This window comes from Centruroides vittatus, unplaced genomic scaffold (genome assembly GCF_030686945.1).
Source record: "Centruroides vittatus isolate TY-2023 unplaced genomic scaffold, ASM3068694v2 contig_19, whole genome shotgun sequence".
Classification (NCBI taxonomy): Eukaryota; Metazoa; Arthropoda; class Arachnida; order Scorpiones; family Buthidae; genus Centruroides; species Centruroides vittatus.
The window spans coordinates 164,324-186,921 of record NW_027121169.1 but is presented as its reverse complement, the minus strand read 5'-3'; the positions used below and the strand labels follow the sequence as shown (position 1 = coordinate 186,921).

Below are 22,598 nucleotides of genomic sequence, written 5' to 3'. Positions count from 1 at the left end.
TCTGAATAAACTTCTAAAGAGGGCGTCTTTAGTTACAACGAAGAAGATCGTCTGGTATTTTACAAATTGTATGGTCTGCTGACAGGAATCAAAAATGCTCGATTTATTTACTATTTTCAGTAAAAGTGGTATCGTCTTATGGTGTTTTCAAGGCACATCCGATATATTTAGGCCTTCTGTTAATTCACTCATCAGGAATGTATTATTACAGGTAAGAATGGGACTTTTCCTGCCATATGTGATAAGCCTAATTGCGTCATTTAACCATATTTCCGGTTTTCTCTAAGCATTTGGACATTTAATCTTAAATTTCAATGATAGAGAAACTTTATTTGATAGTAATCGAAGATGATTATGCATTGCGTGTTAATTTCTATAACGCGGTGGATAATTTAAATCCATATGTTTACTGTACCTGAAGGATTTCACACACGTAAATGTATATAAATTTGATTTGGTAATTTAAAATTAATGTATTAACAAAGTGTTGTGATTAAAGTTTTCATTCGTGAAAACGTCGACGTTATTGAGAAATGAAAGAATATTTCGAAATTATTAATTATGAAATGAAATATGTTAACTTTTTAAATCAGTATTTTTATAAAGTTAATATATTCATCATCACAACATTTTATGTATAATCTATGCTAATGATCCTTAATTTAAGAAACTAAGAATCATTTGTATGTACTATACACATAACACAATTCAATGCTAGGGATTCAATTATAATTTCTGTAGCTAACCTATACACTCCATGGAAGCTGTGGAAATACTGCTCTCTTGTATTTTCTAAAATATAAACACATATTGTGCGATTATTTTCATAATTTAACATACTTTGAATTATTTAAAATTAATATTTTATTATTATCGCATTGTGTATCTTATTACAAATTTTTATACTACATGTGGAAAACAAATGATAAGATTGCTATTGTATGTTCAAATATAAATTTGTATATGCATAGTCACATTGCAAGCACTGTATTGTCGAATACATGATAATTCCATGGTCAAAATATTTGAATCGTCAGATTACAGGCATTCGTGCATGTGCTTTACAGAGCACCATCCTATCGCAGTTTAGCTGGTGGATGCTATACACCAGGCATGGGCAAATGCAGCTCTTTTTGAGATACATGCGGCTCTTGCTGAAAGTGTTAATTTCTGTTTTTTATTATTATTCTTACAATTGTATTTTTATAATTTTGTGAAAATATGTTTATTAAAATTCAGTATTTATATTATATAATAAAATCGTGTGCCTTACCATACTATCCACCACGACAGTACAGAATGCGGCTCCCATGCATTTTGCAAACCCTACATTTCGGCTCCCACTGAACTCTTGATTGCCCACCCCTGCTATACACTAAAATATTATATAACGCTTTCAATGATTCTATCCATTAGTCAGTGGTAGGGAGCTATTTGACTAAGTGCATTGTTTTAACATTGAATATTCTTTATTTACTTTTTAAATGTTATTTTTATATATGTTTCTTTATAAAGCTATATTTAATTATAATTTTCTTTTAACTATAATTATATTGACAGATTTTCAAACAAAATCTTTGGAATTTTTATAACTTTTAGATGCTAATAATTTTAAATATTATGAAAAACAATTTTCCAAAGCGTGCTTTAATTCTTTAAATTATGTAGTGAATTGCAATATTTATATTCATGTCCAGACTATATTGACAAGTCACTCTTAGACATAAAAAATAATATAATTAATGACAATCTGAAGAAAGATGTACTAAAAGAATTATATGATTTAATATCATTAATTTTTATGGTACCATCTACGAGTGCTGTAGAGTGCAACCATGAAGTGAATTCATACATTGACAAGGAACACTCGGTCAGAGGTAAGATTGTCATCACTAGTGCTGCTTCCAATAGAAAAAGAGCTTTTAAATACTTTGATGGAATCAACGACAAGTGATTTTTACGATAAAGTAATTAACAACTTTGCAGAAAAAATTGCCAAATAGAGTTAGTTTATAAAAAATAATAAAAACAAGTCATATCTTTGTTTCATATCAATGTATCTATTTTAGAATTAAAATAAATAAACTGTTTATTTTTGCCATTTTCAGTATTTGTTTAAAATTTTTATGGAAACAGTTTTCCTATCATCAAATGTCACTGCATGCCACTGTTGCTTACTGATATGATAACTCCTTGCACAATATTATGTTGCCTGTGATTGTGGACTATTGCATTTTTATGGTAGCCTATCAATCTATGCTAGGTCTGCTCAAACCATCAGTCATATTGGTGATCTAGACTCAGAAATTTCTGGCTGCATTCCTGATACATCAAAAAATCTGTGATTTGAGATGCTTTGAATATTTATTATTTTATATATAATACATAGTCTGAAAACATAGTAGATTTAACTTTAATTTGTATAGTGTTATCTTTAGAAATTTAGGCATTTATATGTTAAACTGTTAAATAAATTTAGAATGCACTACATAAAATCTTGTAAGTATAAAAATATATCATTAGATAATGATTGTAACAGATAATAATTTTGTAGTCAAACTTTTTTTTTTACTTATCAATAAAAACCAAATGATATTACAGAAAACTTATGCAATTATGATTGTCACTCAATAAATTTAAAATGTGTTGACTCACCTTAAAACAAATTTTGCTGTTGCCATGGCAAGATGCCATTGTCACAACATTAATTTTCAAGCAATAAAGCAAACAAAAATTTACCAGAATTCATTAAACCAAACTGTAAATTACTTTCACACCTCCCAATAAACAACCCAATTTCCAGTAATGGTTGCTTTTTACACTTTTTGACATGAACAATAAAAAGTGGTACTGTTTGAATTAGACTAGATTTTCTTTTCCTAGTATGCAAGGACAGGTTTGATCTCCAATTGAATGCAAGAAGTTTATTAACATCACTCCTCTTTAACAAAATACTGTAAACAATTCACATACTATTTATCATCAGTAAATAAAGAGGATAACAAATCTTCGATTTGTAGAGCAATTCAAACATTTGATTTTAGTGGACCATTCTACTGTAATCAGAAAATAAGGGTTAAAGTTTAAAGATGCCCACCTCTTTAAATGAATGTGGTCTCATGCAAACATATGCTAGTTTGTATATTGGGAAGTAAATACATGATGCCAAGTTTGGATACTTGTTTTATTCTTTTGGTGCTAAAAAATATTTTCTACTTTTCAAAAAATCTTCAACAGAAAAATCAGGAATTACTTTTAGCTTTGTTTAACTACTATGATATGCTGTTCCACATATAAATGGCAGTTTCCTCCTCATTTTATTTGATTAGAAAATTATTTAGAACATTAATTTATTTAGCTTTATGTAGTAAATTAATTCAAAATATTATAATTCAGAGATTTTGATTGTTTAAATTAGTAATTAGTAAATATAAATTAGTAAGCCTTAACTCCCTAAATTATACAACCCTGACCTTGACCCTGAAAATCGTTAATATGAATTTTTGATAAAGCAAACTAACTATTGTTTCCCTAGTGCTTCATATTAATGTGAGTTAACTGTATATTGTTCTGTATGGAAATATACAGTTCATTAATTTAAATTCTTATATCTTCAATATATGAGACTATATATTCTGAAAGGTTATTTTAGAGTATCAATCATTTCACGAACCATTTTTATGTTGTATATTGCTGTTTGTTGCATATCTGATATAAGAAATAAAGCATTAATAAACAAAATGTTTTAATAAAGATTTTTTTTTAAACAAGTATAGTACCGTAAACCCCACTAACTCAAACCAATAGGAAGTGAAGGTTTTTCTGAGTGTATGAAAGTCCAAGGTAGTGTAGTGTTTTCTGTGATGATGCCAAAAACAAGGTGGATATACTGTACAGTAATTTTTTATGATTAGCTTTATATAGAAGTTTTACTGAGCATTAGCAGGTTATACTGCTGAATTTATTATTATAAGAAATGAGCTCATAACTTCATGAAGTTAGCAAATTTCTTTTAAATGACCATAAAAGTTCATTTTATCAAATGAACCTGTGATGTCATTTCTTACATATCAATCTATCACCAAAAATACCCAACTTATTTAGTGTTCAGTTACTTCCATTTTGGAAATAGTAAATTAATAAAACAATTTAATTATTAAGAATATGTAATTGAAATAATGATGTGCAATTGACTAAAATTGGCTAAGCATGATTGTGTTTGGATGAGAGGATACAAATTAAATTACCTTATAATTGGTATCCTCTCAACCAAATACTGTAAATAATCGGGCTGACTTTTGGATATATACGATTAAAGATTAGAAATAAATTTGGCACTAATCTGTAATCGTATATATCCAAAAGTTAGCCCAATTATTTACGGCAGTTGATGATGTATTGGCTTAATGTTATCGAGTTTAGGGTGTGGTTTATATATATATATATATATACACACACACCTTGCCGGGGTTACGATGGTTGACTGAGTGCCTTGAGTGGATGTTTCTGGCCATGGGCATGAAGGTGTCCCCAGTTGGTGCCGTAATAGCTGTCGATGGTTATGTCTTTGGCTTATATATGCTGGAAGATGGGATCGAACTGAAGGTCCAGGTAGTGTAACTGGCAATGCAACCACATGGTAAGCGGGAATTGCGGGTTCAAGTCCCGCTTCAGGCTGATTCTTTTCTTCCAGTTTAATCTAAATTATTATTTAAATTATAATTATTAATTTTAATAAGAGATGGTGCCTAACACCTACCTCTAGTGCCAAATTTATTTCTAATCTTTAATCGTATATATCCAAAAGTTAGCCCGATTATTTACAGCAGTTGGTGATTATTTACCTTTTCAATTCTGACATAAAACTTAATGTACGAATATTTTAAAATTACAGTAGAAACTCAATTATCTGAATTATTTTTCAAAAAAAGTAGTAATAAAATAAAACCAGAATGTGCAACACTACATAGACATACACAGAGCCCAAACTTTATATAAATGGAAATTATTGTGCTGTGAAACTAGGTCATATACATAATATTATGTTAGATTTTCAGTAAATTAATTTACTTTCAAAATACAACAATTACATTAGTCTTTGTTCTCATGTTTTTTTTGTTTTTGGCCTGGGCAGGATCTGGATATATTATGGATCTTTGATTGCCATTTGTATTGATCCAGGGCATCATCTGGATGAGCATGAGTGGCCTTTAGATCTGTCTCCATGGATTGTATCTTACCTTTTTTTTTTTTTTTTTTTTTTTTTTTTTTTGTCTTCCAAGTGGTAAGAGACTGATGACTGAGATTGTAAGCAATATTTGCAACTGTATTAGAAGCTGCTTGGAGAATATGTCCAAACTAGTGTTGTTGCCTTTCATGTATTTTTAGGTTAGTGGGTGTAATACCAAACTTCTTTCAAATTGCATCATTTATGACATAGTCAAGAAGAGAGATGCCTAACATCCAGTGAACCATGTGCATTTTCCTGGCATGTAGTAGTTGTGCTAGTGTTTTTGTGATTGGTCAACATTCCGTTCCATACAGCATAATGGGTGTAATCATTGTCTGCTAGAATTCAGATAGATATGCATCTTCTTGTCATAGATGATGCCAGTAACTTTTTCCATAATATCCAGGTTGCATTAATCCTTGTCTGCACTTCGGTTTAATACCAGTATTGACTTGTAGGATGGATTCTAAATATTAGAAGTTGTCTGTCTTTACCAGATTATATCCATTGACCATGAGTGATCCTGCAGTAGGGTTAGTCTCATGGTATTCGGTTTCAGTAATACCACATTTACTCGCATATAAGACAAAGTTTTTATCCATTTTCACTGCTTCAAAAACCTAGGTCGTTACACGTGAGTGAAGGATTCTTTTCGATTTTGTGAAATTTTTGTTGACTGTATATTCGTATATTTTACCAGATTCTTACCTTCTGATGTTTAAAAACAAAAGTATTTTATCTGGGTCATTTGAATTGTTCTTGTGTATTGTTAGGAGTAAAGATGAATAGCAATAGGAAAAGCTAAGCTTTTGAATTGAATTCTAAAATTACACAGGAGCCTGATATAAGTTTTAATTCATTCCCCTGTGAAAACAGATGATTATTCGGAAATCAGAATTCAGGAAAACTCATAATTGTAATCAATGAAGAGTGAATTCGATTGTTAAGAATTGGCAAAAAAGGTTCCCAATTGTCCAGCTTTACACAAATTAAGTTGTCGATTTTACAAGATTTTTCCTTGGTTTAAAATGCCAGTAATTTTTGCAGGACAATGTGTGCATTTACATGCATTTGATATTTTATTTGTGATTTAAACGAAATAAAATTATAATTGTATTAATAAATCTAATTTTCTTTATTTTGATCTTTAAAGTCACACCTCATCCTATATGCGAGATTGTCTTGTATTCAAATAAATATGGTATTTAGGCACAATCTGTAGATGTTATTCTTCCCTTAAAGTGTATCCAGCTGTTCATGAAGATTTTGATAATACAGTGGGTGATCAGTTAAACAAACATAATCCGTTCTAAGAACATGTTTGCTACCTGAATTGTTCATTAACCAATTATAGATTTTAATGAGAATTTGATTAATTTAATATTCAAAATTGTTCTATTCAATGCAGTCCGACATTGGAATTTGATGGTTCTATAACCTGATGCAGACCTTGGAGAAGGTCAAAAGCATTCGTTACATGATTAGTAAATGTTTTTATTACTGGAAGTAAAGGTTCTTTAATATTAATTTTTATTAATTCATTCTGTAGACACCAAACACATGCATACAGTCTTGCATTTTTATCAATCGTGGTTTTTTTCCGTTTGTGGGGTGTTAAACAATCTGTCCAATGTCAATTTCTTTCTCTCTTTTCAAAGATTTTCAAAAGTAACTACTAACATTGTTTTTGTAGAGATCCACGAGTCTACCTCAACCTAGTTTGGATGCCATTCTAAGACCATTGTTCTGACATCCACTTCAAAGGATCTTTAATAGCAGATGTTGGCATTGGTCCTCTTTCATCTTCCTCTTTTTCAGAAGAAAACACATCTTGCTGAATTTCTTGGTGTTCTTCATTCAAGAGTTCTTGGATTCTGTCGTCGTATCAATTTCAGGTTCAGTTATGAGCTCTTCAATATTATCTTTGTTCGCCTCCAATTCGAGATCTCTAGCAGTTGTCACAATTTCATCCATATTTCAGGGGCATCATCTTTGTCTCCCTGAATGCAGGAGGGACACAGCTTTCACCAAACAGAATTCAACTGTTGTTGAGTGACTTCTGACCATGCCTTCTGAATGAGCGTAATAGCTTCAAGAATATCAAATTTTTCTTTCCAAAATGTTTTTAATGTCATCGTTGAGAACTGGCATGCTTTGAAACACTAACAAAACAGTGCTTGAATGTACAATTTCATGAAATCTGTAATAACCTCTTGATCCATTGGTTGAATCAGCAAAGTGGTATTTGGAGGTAGAAACTGAACTGTCAGCCAGGGAAAGTCTTCCAGCAAATTATCTTCAAGGTCTTTTGGATGTCCTGGTGCATTGTCCAATAGCAACAGTGCTTTCAATGGCAATTCTTTGATCTGAAGGTAATCCTTGATGTTTGGAGTACAAACTTCAAATAGCCATTCTTTGAAAAGAGCCTCCTACTTCTACTTCTACTCCCCAGGTTCATATGCAGATTATAGCTTTAGTACGCTTTTTCTCCGACTGGCGTCGCTGTCTACCTAGGTGAAACAGCCTGTCCGTAATACGTACCTCTCGAAATTTTGTAAGTGAGTCTTTGGGTTAATTCATTCATTCATTCATTCATTCATTCATGTTTATTGACTGTAAAATAATTTACAATTCCCTGTATCTGCCAGAGGCACAACCAGGGAGAAAACGTACAATTGAAATAGTTTACAATAAGTACTGTACTGTACATGGACGAGTACAGATGCAACAGAGTGGAAAATCACAGAAAAATGAAAGTACAGTATCCGCGCGTCAGCTTGATGCCCAAGCTGACGCGCGGATACTGCGCCAATACAATGCCCAAGCTTCCCCTCCCTTCAGAGATTGAAGGGAAGGGAAGGACAATTGGCCTGTACCAAAAAGCCCATTAGGTAAGTCAATTAGCTTCTCCCAGGAGAAGTTTGCAGTTGGTCATTACAGTTTTCTTTGCTATGTTTTTGAAAATACGATAAATTTCCCGGTTCTTCCAAATATCGTGTAGGCCACATGGCCAAGTGATGTTTATCTCACTCAGGAGAAGACAAAGTTCGTTCCTTTCACTGCTGGTTATTGGACAATCGTAAAAATAGTGGCTTGCATCATCCTTGACCATACAGATTGGGCAGTTCTTGTTGGTGTGGTCTGTGAGTCAGGTGAGATAACTCTCGAACTTTCCATGGTTGCTCAAGAATTGCGATGTGAAGTGATTAGGGGTGTACCAGTCGATTTTTAGGAATTGATTGATGTCGGGTATAAACCGATAAGTGATATGATTATTATATTCATTCCAGCGTAACTGCCAATTATTGATGGCCTCCTCCCAAATGAGTCTTTTCAGGGTGCCCTTGCTGATCCTGTTATATTCAATAGTGATGGTGTTGTCTAAGGCTGCTTCTTTTGCAAGGGCATCTGCCTGCTCGTTTCCCCTCGTTCCCTGGTGAGAGCGCACCCAGCTGATCTGAATACGATTAGGGGAGGTGTCTATTTTGTCCCTTATGTTCACAGCAAGTGGATGTAGCTTGTCAGAATAGATAAGATTGAGGGCCGAGAGTGAGTCTGTGAAGATACCGATTTCTAAGTTGTTGTAGGTGTTATCTGCCCAGTCCAGGGCCTTGCAGATTGCCAGGAGCTCGGCCTGGAAAACATTGCAGTTATTGTGCAGCCTATGTTTTTGATGGTGGATTTCTTGATTATCATCATATGCCACGAAGGCACAGCCTATTCCACCTTCGATGCCAGAGCCATTGGTATGAATTATAATTCTAGCTGCCCTCTGGTGGTCAGGGTTGCAAGAAGTGTTTGCATAGCTGTAGATGGTGTCACAGTAGGGGTGGTCTTTTTCCAGGTCCTCTGTTTTGAAGATGGTACTGCCAATTTGGATATCTTCTCCCATTTTTGCTTGCTGCATCTTATGTTTTCGTGTGATGTCAATGTCGATGGGCATTTTGCATGCAATAACTTGTATGCTGTAGTTACTAGTAGTCCGATAGGCCTTCGTAAGCGGCATTAGAGCATGTCGCTGCGCGGACACCAATTTTCTCTTCGGGCGAACCTTAGAGGCCACCCAGCCCCAAGTGCCTCACCCGCATTTGATGATAGGAGTAAAAATACTGTCGTAAATAGTTGAAAGGGCTGCAGAAGAGAGGCCCCAATCTCTCCTGGCCACCTGGGCAAACGCCTGAAAGATCATGCCAGTACGGCTTGTAACTTGCTCTATACGAGCATCCCACGAAAGTCTGCGGTCCATCACTATGCCAAGGTACTTAAGAGTCTTCTCTACTTTGATGGTGTTCCCGTTCATTTTAAGGACCGGTGTTCTTAGGTAGAAGTTGCCCTTTCTCGGTTTATTGTAGACTATTGCCTTAGTTTTGTTGGCGTTAAAAGACAGTTTATGTTTGGAGCCCCATGTACTTATAAGGTGTAACAGGCGATTGCCCTTGGTCTCAAGGTCTGCCCGAGACCTGCCCCCAACAAGCATGAGCACATCGTCTGCATAAGCAGTACTTGAATTTTGACCGAAGTGCTCCCTCAGAAATGCGTCAAACATTATATTCCAAAGCAGAGGTTCGCACATGGACCCCTGAGGGAAGCCTCTCGTTATTGTTTTCTGGACCTTGAGGTTTCCATACTGAAGGACGGCCTCTCTGTCCCTGAAGTAGTCCAATAGCAATTTAAGCAGGTTGCAGGGACAATCGATTTTACACAGCTGCTGTGTTACTAGGGGCCACCAGGCACTGTCAAATGCCTTGGAAATATTCAGGCTGACCCCTAGGATGTATTTGTTATCTTGTAAAAGCTGCTGAATGTCTTGAACAGTACGATAAATTGCATCTTCGGCAGATTTCTGTTGTCGAAATCCGTACTGTCTATCACTCAGGCAGTGATTGTGTTCCACGTGCCACTTCAGACAAAATTTGATAAGTTTCTCTAAAATCTTCCCCAGGATTGGGAGGAGGGAGATGGGTTGAACGTCAGTTGTTGAACTGGCCTTGGGAACAGGGACCACTCGGGCTCTTATCCAAGTCTTCGGGAAAATGGCATGCTGGAGACAGCAGTTGTAGAGGCGTAAAAAATGTGATGGAATAATGCCCCATAACCTTACCACAATGTCGGTGATGATTTCATCAAGACCAGGCACCTTGCGTCTCCCAAGAGTTAGGATGGCCTTGTTAATCTCCCCTTCGGAAAACGGCAGTGTGTCATCAGTGTCTGCCAGTCTGTCCCTGTCAGCACAAATCACGCCCTGCCATTCGGTGTCTGTTTCAGGGTCATCTGCAGGGTAAAAAGAGTCCCGTTGACAAAGCATGGTCTGGGCAATATTCAAAAGTGTGTTGCTATTGTTGTTGTCAGTCAAAATCTTGACTACGTAGCCTACCCGTACACATTTTTGTGACATATCCCCAGGGATCCCTGGAGGTAATTGTGCAGAACTTGTGCCATTTGCGTAGTTTTTCTGCTTTAATAGTTTGTTTGTAAGCCCGAAGGCTACTGACATAAGCCTCCTTATGAATGTGGTGGTCACTGGCATTTCTATGTCTCTGGAATATGTGCCTTAATTTATTGGTCTTTTTCTGCAGAATACCGATCTCCTGAGTCCACCAGGGGGTTCTCCTTCTCCCAATGCTCTTCTTGGGAATGTAGGTATTGCAAGCTTTGCATATAATCTCAAGGTTATAATCAATTTGAGTTCTTGCCTCGTTTTGTTCAGGGGAGTAGTCCATAATAAGGTTGGTCTCCAAGAATTCTTTTATACGGGCCCAGTTAGCTCTTTTAGGATTATATTTTTTCCTGGGAGTATTCTCAATAAAGTGCCTATCTTTGGGCAAATGTCAAAAGTAATGTGAGCGTAGTTGCTCAGAGATTCCTCAGGGAGCACCTTCCAGTTGAGGATTCTGTTATAAAAACCAGAGCTGCAAGTGACACATCTATCCAAGAGTGTCCGTGTGAGGATTGGAAGGTAGGGGGGTGACATAGGGTTATTAAGAAGAAGGAGGTTATTTCGATGAAGGAACTCCTCGAAGAGGCCCCCACGTCCGATCCAGATCTTCACCACCCCAGGCCGGGGAATGAGCATTAATGTCCCCCACGATAATTAAGTGAGTGCCACTAAAGGCGTCTATTGTGTCCTGAAGGTTCTGAAGATAGCTCTCACTGTTAACTCCTCCTGGGAAGTAGATGTTTAGGATGATGATTCTTTCATCATTTAGGTCTATTTCAGTAGCAACAATATGTTCGTTGCTGTGCTTAGCATGGTGCATAACAGTTAAGTTCGTGTTGGGCACCAGGGTAATGGCCCACGGGTCTTGGCAGGCTCCACTTAGAATGGGGAAAAACGTTGGCAGGCACGCAAGAGTACCTGCGCAGCATTAGGGCTCCTGTAGGAGCATCAGATCATACTTGGTAAGTTGATTGGAAATGAGTTAGGTAGCTGGAGATGCATCTCTGAGCATTGTTCTGCAGTATACGTAAATTTGTGCTAGTGTTATTCATAGTCGGTTCGTGCAGTTATATTTGATTTAGCCCGTTGGAATAGAGGACATCTGGAGTCCCTCGCATTGTGCTTACTATTCTTTGTTTTGTCCGCCTGGCAGTTACAGCAAGTTGGTTCCTCTGCTCTGTTTGGGCAATCACAAAAGGGATGATCTCCTGTGCACTGGCTGCATGTATGTTTGTCCTCTGGGCATTCTTTGGCCACATGCCCATACCGGTAACATTTGAAACACTGAAAGACCGGGAAAAAATCCGTGATCTTGCAGCGCGTCCAGTCTATGTTGATTTTACCGAGATTTAACATCATTTTTCTAACAAGAGGGGACACCTCCATTGCCCAGTTCTTAAAGATAGCTTCTCTTTTCCCCATCTGAAATTTAGCACGAAATTGACTTCCGAATTCCTCTTCAGTGTAATTTTCTTGGAAAGCTTGATTCTGACAATATATCTGTTTGGCAAGATTTTCCTTTTGTATATCTGTAGGTATGGAAAACATGATGATGTGTGGCCATTTCTTCTTGGGCCTATGCACACAAAGTTCTGGAATTTTGTCCTCTATACTTTTATCTAATGTTTCTGCACTCCCATTGCTGCCCAATTCAACAGCAATTCCACCGCTCCCCACTCTCTGTACTCTCTCCACCTCAATCTTAAGTTCTGAGGGCTTGATTCTTGATTGCATCAATTTCCAGACCATATCACTATTTTTATTTGTTTTATCTTTGCTGTACAATATTTAATCTGTTATATGATTCATGTTGGTGTTCCAGAGGTTTGGAAAACAGGAATGTTTTTGATTATTTATTTACTAATATCAATGCCATATTAAATCCTTGTTTAAATTTAATTATGATTACTTCATACATATATATATAATTTATGTAAACACAATAATTGACTTTTATATTGTGTAATGAATTGTATCTTGTAAATGGGCAGATACTTTGTTATACAAAAAATTCATTAAGTTGAAAATGCACCTGTAGTGGATAAAAAAAATGCATTTTCAATATTGTACATAAAAATTTATTGTGTATGATTTTGTAATATGGAAGCCTGACTGTACATAAATTATTTAAATACTTACTTTTATATAGACAATTTGTTATACAATTATTAATTTTTAAATATTAAATATTTGTAAAATTTAGTATATTTTAATGTTAATCTTTCAAAATTATAACTTAATAAAAATCTTACTGAAACTAAAAACAATATTTTTAAGTTTATAAATAATTCTTTACAGGAAAGAGGAGGAAGTGATGTTTTTATTCATGATGGTCTTGCACTTAAATATAAATTAGATAACGAATTTGAACTTATATATGTTGTAAGTATTTTTCATTTCAAATGATTCTTAGTTTATTTAAATTACTAAAACAAGAACAAAATTTCAATAGGTAGCATATCAGAAGATTCTTCAGTTATCTTATATTGATAAGTTCTTGGATGATATTCATTTAGAATTCAGAGACAAATTCAGAAAAGAACTTGAAGAAAGTAATTTTTTTTCTAATTTTGAGTTTGGAAGCGAATATAACAAAGTAAGTAATCTGATTTGTTACAATTTATTATAACTTTAGGTTAATATATTTACTTTTGATATATTTTGAATTAGATTTTAAAAGAATCTGAAGACTATGGTCGTATTCAAGCAAATCAGCCGAAGAAAATGAGGACTTTTCAGGAATCACATAAATCTAAGAAAACAGTTGCTTCTATGATTGAAAATAAAAATGAAATTAAAGTTCCATCAAAAGGAAAAGATAGCTCTAAGAAGAAAGAAGATGGTTTGTTTGTTTGATTTTTTTTAATCACTAAAAGAACTATTTTATTAATTAAAAATATTAAGCTATGCATTGTAACAGACATGACTTCATCCAAAACAAAACATAAATCCCAAGAAAGTAAATGCTGTTGTGATCTGAAGTTGAGATAATAAATCTCAAAAACATTTGAATAAATTACTGGCTTTTAAAATGCCTCAAGTATTTTTTTTCCTAGGTTTGCTTTTTACTATAAATGCTGTAAGAAAAACCAACAGAGATAATAGGTTTTTGTCAATTTTTCAAAATATAAATTAAACTAAAGAAGTAACGGTATATCTGTTAAATCGTTTTTACAGTTTTCTTGTACAGTAATCTTTATAGACATATTTCAGGGAACTAGCAGAATGCACATTTATATTAAAAAATATGGGATAAATTGTATAAATTGATGAATGTGTTATTAAATACAGTACATCATTTAAACACTTCTTCACAGAAAAGGGTGAAGAGAAGCCATTATCTAAGTCTATTTTTGTCATTTTGTGTACATTGATATGTTTTTTTTTTGTAGTATTTATGAAACCATGCCGGTGCTTATTCTGCAACTTGAACACAAACTATATGGTGTATTTTCTCAGACACATGGCAAATTTCATCACTAATTTTTCTTCAGTTCAACTGAAGAAAAATTAATGATGAAATTTGTCAACTGAAGAAAAATTAGTGATGAAATTTGCCATGTGTCCGAGAAAATACACATATAGTTTGAGTTCAAGTTGCAAAATGTTTTTTTTTTTTTTTTTTTTTTTTAACAATGCTGTTAAAAACTTGGCATATTTTTTTTTTTCAATTCAACAAAAATCAAACATAATGTAATGGATGGCTATCCAAGTTTTGATTCAGACATTTTATTTGTTTTCAATTAAATAATTAATTATTTGATATGTTTAAATGTAAAATGCTAGTTTTGTTAGTATAGTCAGAGTAAATTGATGTTGTTGAAACTATTTAAGGCTTTTTTTTTTTTTTTAATGTATTTGGCTTAATGTTGAATTAATTCTTTTTAATGCTAGAAGTTTTACAAAGATTATGCATATACAGGGTGGGCCAGCGAAAACGAAACGGCAGAGTGTTCGTCCAAGCAAATCGCTCGGACAGGTCGATTTTACTCTCGAGGGGACATCTTTTGCAATAAAGTTTTTGGGATTCTGAATATTAACTAAACAAACATTTTTTTCGAAATAAATGTTTGTTTAGATAATACAAAATAAATGAGTTTTTAAAATTTATTGTTGTCTGTCGTATTCAGAATCGCAAAAACTTTATTTAAAAAGATGTCCCCTCGAGAGTAAAATCGACCTGTCCGAGCGATTTGCTTGGAAGAACGCGAACACTCTGCCGTTTTGTTTTCGCTGGCCCACCCTGTATATATTTTTATTATTATTTTTGATAGATTTCAAGCTATGGAGATACTGCTTGATCTAATTATATTTTAATGTTTTGTTAATTAAAATTACAATTTATTAATAGTATATTAAAGTGTTATAACTATAACTAGGGTTTTTGAGTCTTGACTGTTTTTCTGTTCCTTTGACTTTGGATTTTCTTTTCTTTTTAAATCTTCAAAATTTTTGGGACTACATAATTTCAGTCATAAAAATATTCTTCAGCTATATTAATCATATTTCAACATATTTTATTATCATTTTAATATATTTATGCAATTAATTAAATATAGGTTTTAAATTAAATTAAAAAGTTCTATTGTAATGGATTTTATGTTGAATTATATTGACAAAATACAAAATTTAAACAAAAAAATTATGAAAATGAACATGTTTCAATTGCAAACAAGATGTTTACAGTAGACTATTCCACATTTGATTCCCCATATCTACTCTCTCTTATCCAGATTGATCAAAAGCAACCTGATCAAAGTTTTGAAAATATTGTACACTACTCTGACTCTTATCTTTTCATACTGCAGTGTGTACATTTTAAAAATTTTTTAAGTTTTTTCCTCAAAGTTTGTAGAATAACACAATGAATCAACCACTACTAACTTGATGATGAGGCATTGGTGTGATGTAGCAGCTAGTCATCAAATTGAGAAAAACAAATAACTTTAACACAGTACTTTAAAAATTATTTCTAGTCGTAAAAAATAATCATCAAAGTCAAACATCTTTATACATACAGTAGGCATATATGTTAGTCTTATTTAAAAATTCTTACACTCTTATCTGTATTTTTCTAAGATCATCTAATATCAATCCCACCCATATTAATTTGGACAATTGTTTTATGTTTAATTTTAAATTTATGTACTTCCAAGAAATCACTCAATTTATTTTATTTATAGTAAACAAAAATGAAGTTCCTTCAAAAATTGTATTACAAGATACAACTAATGAGAAATGTAATGCAGAGTTGCAAAGATCTGAAAATGAAGAAGAAAGAATTATCCAGAATAGACAGAAATTATTTGAAAGACATCAGTCAAAAGGAAAAAAGCAAGATAAAGTGTAAGCAAATAATATCAAAAGACATTAGAATTAAGTTTTATTTTTATAACAATTTAATAAATTTAAATAATTTGTGATTGTACATTTAGAAAGAGTCCCAAACCTGTAAAAGATAAATCAAAACAACCAAGAGTATGGGAGCTGAGTGGAGCAAAAAATATTCCCACTCTAGACTTCAGCAAGAAGGATGCAAATGAAAGTAATGGAAGTATGAACAAAGATGATTTCTTATCTGATGAAACAGTAGGTATTTCAATTTACACTATATTTTTAAAACCCTTTTTAAATAATTTAAAAATGTTACAGAGAAGCTGGGTTGGTAAAATGAAAGGCAATGTGCAAGGTATGGAATATTCTAGTGAGGAAGAAAGTGAAGAAGAGGAAAAAACTGTCCAATCCAAATCATCTAAGTAAGTGTTTGATTTGAATGTATTTTTATTTTATATAAAAATTTATATTCTTCTTATTAAAAGAATTTAAATATTAACAGGAAAAGTAAAGCTGGTGGTGTTTTCAGCATGTTCCAGAGTCTTGTAGGATCAAAAAGCATATCAGTAGAAGACATGAAACCCATATTAGATAAACTGAAAGATCATATGATTGGTATTTTATCCATTTTATATAAAATTTATCAATTTTAAACATCACTTTACATGAAATTTATACAATTCAGCCAAAAATGTTGCCACGGATATTGCTGAGAAACTGTGTGAATCTGTATCTGCTAAATTAGAAGGAAAAGTACTTGGTACTTTCTCAGGAATAGCATCTACAGTTAGAAATACCCTAACTGAATCTCTTATTCGATTGCTTTCTCCAAAGAGGCGAATAGATGTTCTCAGAGACATTATGGAAGCTCAAACTCAGCACCGTCCATATACTATAGTCTTTTGTGGAGTTAATGGAGTAGGAAAGTCAACTAACCTTGCTAAGGTATTTGATTTTTGAAACTTTTTTTATGGGAATGGATTTTTATTTATAAAACAGTGTATTTCAGTAATTATTTGTTTAGTTTATAGATTTGAAATAGATGCAAACAGTTAACAATAACTTCTATTAAATTAATTGTATTAAATGACAATTCAATCAGTATATTGAAATGTATTTTGCAATTTAATTATATTAGATTTAAAAATTTTTACTAAAACAATACTATAATTTTAATGTAATGCAATCATATTGGGATATACTAGATGATTGTAACTAAAGTACACTCTATTCAGTGCTGTCTAGAAAGATATTTAGAATTCTAAATGCAATCAGTTCTAGATGTGGTGACATTTTATATGAAGACATTTTTGTTAAAAAAATTAATATTGAAATGCACGACTATAGCAATTTTTGCAACCCAAGTAACAAAAAGATAGTTTTTATTTGCATAAGCATGTGTTATGCCAGGTTCTGGTATAAAAGTGGCCATAATTGTTGAATGTCATTTTTATTAGTTACAATGATTATCATCATTCTATAAAGTGCATTTCTTGTGAAGCAGTTTTATGAAAAGAATGGCAATGCTTTGACTGCACTTCAAGAATTTCATTGTCATTAGAGTTTACTCCAAGGCATTTATTGACTGACTCCATGAGCTCTCAGGAGAAATGATTATTTGATATATTATGGCCATGAAAGATCGTGTGGAAAAACAAGGAATCATCTCAGTGGAATAGTGAATGACTATCCATAATTGTTGCATTTGGACTATGGAAAACATGAGCATTTTTCAAAAGATTTCACTGAGCCATATTTATTTTTGGATCATTCTTTGAAGAAGCTAGTTCTAATGGGCTTGTGACATACTCTGTGATGGCCCAGAGATGTCATGAGATGCTTAACATTCATAACCCAACTGCGATAGTGACATTGCCTTGAATCAACCACTTTTGTGCAATACGGTATGCCTTCATCATGTATTGGACATTGTGGACAGCAGTTTGTCACATTTCACTGATAAGAGTGATTAGTCATTGGTTATCTACTACTTCGCTACTTCATTCTCTGGTTCTTAATACATATAGCTTTTGATTATGGGAACACTGAAAAAATTATGGTTTATTGAGGATATGTTGAATAAGAATATGAATAGTTTCCCTAAACCAAATTAAACTTTTTGTGGTATATCATTCCCATCTGCATATAGTGTAGCAATTTTCAGGTCTTTTCCCCTTTTTGTTGTAATAGAAACTGAGGAAAACATAATTTTTAGTCTTCAATTTTTCTTCACTTTATGCACACTTTAAAAAAATTTTTTAAACTATTGTATCATTTTACATCTGAAAAAATTTTAGAATTTGTAGTGAATTCCAAATCAAAAAAAAATTTAAATACATTTTTCTCATCTGAAAATTTGACAATACTGTGTCCATTTTTTTTTCTGCAAATGTTTCCAAAAGCTGATTTTAAAAAATGTGCAAGATTTGAACAATAGTTAAAATCTGATTTTTTTTTTTTTTTTTCTTTTTAGTAATCATTAATTTTGTTTTATTTCCAAATTGTATTAAAAAGTATTGTGGAATTTTTTATAGCTATTTTAGTCACAATCTCATCTGTGTAAAAATTTATTTCTTGAAATGAAATTCATTTATTAAAATCAAAAATATGTCTGTTGTTACTAAGCCTTAATATTACATTGCATTCTACTATGGAGGAAATCTTTATTTTGCAATGAATTAGTGTTATCTTAATAAAATGCTTAGTTTCAGGTAGAGAATAATAATAATATGTGATAACTGAAGGCTAGTTCATGTTCCCATCTAACACTAATTCAAATATTACTGTTTCTGGTTTCATATTATTATCTTTATAAAATGCTTAGTTTCAGGTTGCCAACTGTTTAAATTTTTCACAAAGGAATGTTTTTGTCCTGTTTTAGGACAGCTTCAGTTTCAGTACACAAGTTACTGTTTCAACTCTTGTGTGTGTTAAGAAGCTGAAGCTATCCTAAAACAGAATGAAAACATTCTTTTATGAAAAATTTAAACAGTTGGCAACCTGAAACTAAGCCTTTTATAAAGATAATAATATGAAACCAGAAATGGTAATACTTGATTTAGTGTTAGATGGAAATATGAACTAGCCTTCAGTTATCACATTTTATTATTATAATTTTTTCACTCACATCAAAAAGAGAAGTGTAAAAGGTATGCTTTATTCTGTCTATAACTTTTTTGACTTATTTTTATATTGAAATAGGACAAATAACTTTAATTGTTTCATTGATTTCAGATGTTTGAAACTAATGTAAAACATCATAAATGCATTAAATATAATATTGCAATAAATGTCATATGATTAAATGTTTGAGAACAGATGCAAGAAAATCAAATGAAGCAATAAATCTTATATTGGGTATAATAGATTCAGGTCAAAGTTCTTACTATGGCTTACTTTTAAGAAATGCCAATATTGTCATTAAGAACATCTACTTCTCAAATTTTAGATTCTTTGTTAATAGATAATCCATCATTTGTTTTAAATTTTTCAAAAACCATAAATTGAATATGTAGAAATGCCATTTTTAAGAATTGTTTCAAGTAAAGTATTTGTTAATCTACAAATGAATATACTATTTGATACTTATCACTATTGTTTACAAAGAGAAGAATATTTATACCTATAGGAAATTATTGCTGTCCCAGTCATTTGATAAAGAAAAAATTATTTAAAGAAGAGTTAAACAATTTATAAATACATTAATAGTAATGTACTATATGTCAATGAACTGAAAAAATATTTTCAGTATTTCTCAATACATAGTGAAAATAGAATAAATGATAAGATAGTTAATTTTACATTTTCAAAAGAATGCCTTTGAGTATTACTGGTTTGAATTAGGAAAATCTTACAGAACTCTGTAAAAAGGATGATTTCTATGAGAAATTCACAATGCTGAGATGTTAAAGCTTTGATTGTTTTTTGTTAAAATTTTGTATTAGAATTTTCAAACTCTATAGCAGTATTGTCTCCATTCTCCTGTAAATATTTTCAATGAAACAAAGGCATTTGAAATTTTCTTTTCTTTTTAAATTCAAATTTTGTGCCAAAAATCTAAAAAATTTATTTTAATAAAGAAATTGCAAAAGTAAAATAGATGATGATGCATTTGTTGGTTATCTATAGTTATGGCAAATGTTATTATTTTAAAAAATGTTATTACTTTATTTAAAAAAGTAAATGACAAAAACAATGATTCTATAGAAGTATAAATTATTTCAGAATTATAGAAGGACAATGTGACACATAATTTGAACATTTATTTTTAAACATTTTTCAGTGAACATATATTGAAAAATTTAATTATATTCTGTTCCTACATTATTTTACTTATGGATTCTTTAGATGATAGGACATAAAATTAATCTCTGCATTTTTCTCTCTGATTTTATCTATTATTTTAAACTGCTATGATAAAAGACAGAAACTATATAAAACTTACCTAACTAAATAGATGAAAGAGTGATTAAAAAAGTTGTGTTAAAAATATCAATGAAAACATGAAAGCTTATGACAAAAATCTTGTTTGTTAGAAAGTAATGTTGGTAGAACTAATTGTTTTTAGTACTTAAAAAATTGTTTCTAGTTTAATGATATATGTTTTTTTTTGTAAAATATTTTATTCAATTTTTATCATTTCAGATAGCTTTCTGGTTAGTGGAAAATAATTTTCGTGTACTGATTGCTGCTTGTGATACATTTCGTGCAGGAGCTGTTGAGCAGCTTAGAACCCATACAAAACACTTGAATGCTTTACATCCTCCTAATCAGAACTGTTATTCAGTGCAGTTGTATGAGAAAGGATATGGAAAAGATGCTGCAGGAATTGCTATGGAAGCCATAAATTATGGTAATAGAAAAATTTCAAATTTTCATTTACTTTGTGTAGAGATGTAGAATGATTATTTTTTTTTTTTTTTTAGCAAAGGATATGAAAGTAGATGTTGTCCTGATTGACACAGCTGGTAGAATGCAAGATAATGAACCTTTGATGCGAGCCTTAGCTAAAGGTAAATTTATTAAATACTACAATCATTAAATCATTGCAAAACTTTCTTAATTTCCAAATCATCTTTTCGTATTGGCAGAATATTGATTATCTAAATTAAATATCTTAATTTGTCATTACTATAAAATTTTTCCTAGTTGATCAAAGTAAATTCTCCAGATCTGGTGCTATTTGTTGGGGAGGCACTAGTAGGGAATGAAGCTGTCGACCAACTAGTAAAGTTTAATAGGGCTCTGGCTGATCATTCCAGTCAAGAAAATCCCCATTTAATAGATGGCATTGTTCTAACAAAGTTTGACACAATAGACGATAAGGTAAGCATAAAATATAAATTTTTAATTAGCATGTTTTATAAACTCATGTAATCAATTTTCATGCAGGTTGGAGCAGCTATATCTATGACCTACATCACTGGTCAGCCCATCATATTTGTAGGAACTGGACAAACCTACACAGATCTAAAAACTCTGAATCCCAAAGCTGTAGTGCATGCTCTGATGAAATAATTTTACCAATTTGCACTTTTAAATTATTCACTTTCGGTCATTGTTACCAATCCCAAGTTTCTAAAAGACAACCACTTAATTTCACCCTGGAGTCTGTTTTACTCCATTATGATGATACTTAATGTAATCTAACATGGGTGAAGGGATTATTAGGCGGTTATAAACTACTAAAATATCCAAATTCCAATATTTTCTGGAACTGTTACAAAATGTAATAAACATTATTTCAAAAAGATGCCTGTGTCATTTTTACCACTAGTATACTCACATTAAACTAACAATAAAATCATAGACTGGGAAAAGTTTAAAATAAGTATGTGGGGTATGGAAAATATTTTTTCTGATTTACAATATATATGTGTATGCAAATCTTGCTTTAATATTTCAGAAATTCATTATTTTAATTTGTGTATACCTAAAATAAAAATACTGAGAAAGTACAATCTTATCAAAAGTTTTATTGAAATAGGTTATAAATTGTTCATTCACAACAGCTTGTTCTTTGATGGCAGATAAATCATCATTACATTATTAAAAATTGTTTTGTTTGTTGTAAATGAATAATTGTTAGTTTAAAAAATGAAAAAATCTGTAACAGACATAACTGCTGCTAAAAGTCATTCGTTGCATTTGGTTTGACAAAATCTATTTTTTGATGTGTATTTGGTTTGTGTGTTGTGTATAAAACTTATGAGTAAAAGACACTATTAATTTTATCTCTTGCATATAAGATCAGGTAATACATATTAAATTTATTTATTAATAAAACAATATTCATTTTCAGTTAAAATTTATTATTCTAGAAAAAGTTAATACAGTCAAACCTGTTTTTATGCGGGGGATAGGGACCGCATTAAAAAAAACGCATTAAAAAAAATCTCACGAAACTTCACGAATGGCTGTAAATAATAGTTTTCGCAACACAATTAAAAAATATTTTTTTAATGCGGTCAACAGGGACTGCATAAAAAAAGTCTCACATAGAAAATAACTCAAAACCGTACGAAATAGAATTTATTGACAACAGATGTCAACACTTGACTGCATCGTCTGGTCTATCGTCTGTTTTACATATTTTTG

The 22,598-nt window shown here is 31.9% G+C and overlaps 1 protein-coding gene across 1 annotated transcript; it reads left to right on the top strand.

The window, feature by feature from the left end:
* The first annotated feature begins 21 nt into the window (after window positions 1–21).
* SrpRalpha (signal recognition particle receptor alpha) lies at window positions 22–21,753 on the top strand. The gene is made up of 13 exons (XM_067264471.1): window positions 22–211; window positions 12,966–13,049; window positions 13,120–13,263; window positions 13,338–13,509; window positions 15,851–16,013; window positions 16,103–16,256; window positions 16,320–16,423; window positions 16,504–16,616; window positions 16,687–16,946; window positions 20,646–20,853; window positions 20,927–21,011; window positions 21,149–21,326; window positions 21,393–21,753. Exons 1-13 carry the CDS (start codon window positions 95–97, stop codon window positions 21,516–21,518), a joined length of 1,908 nt encoding a protein of 635 aa, XP_067120572.1. The 5' UTR covers window positions 22–94; the 3' UTR covers window positions 21,519–21,753.
* The last annotated feature ends 845 nt before the right edge of the window (window positions 21,754–22,598 follow it).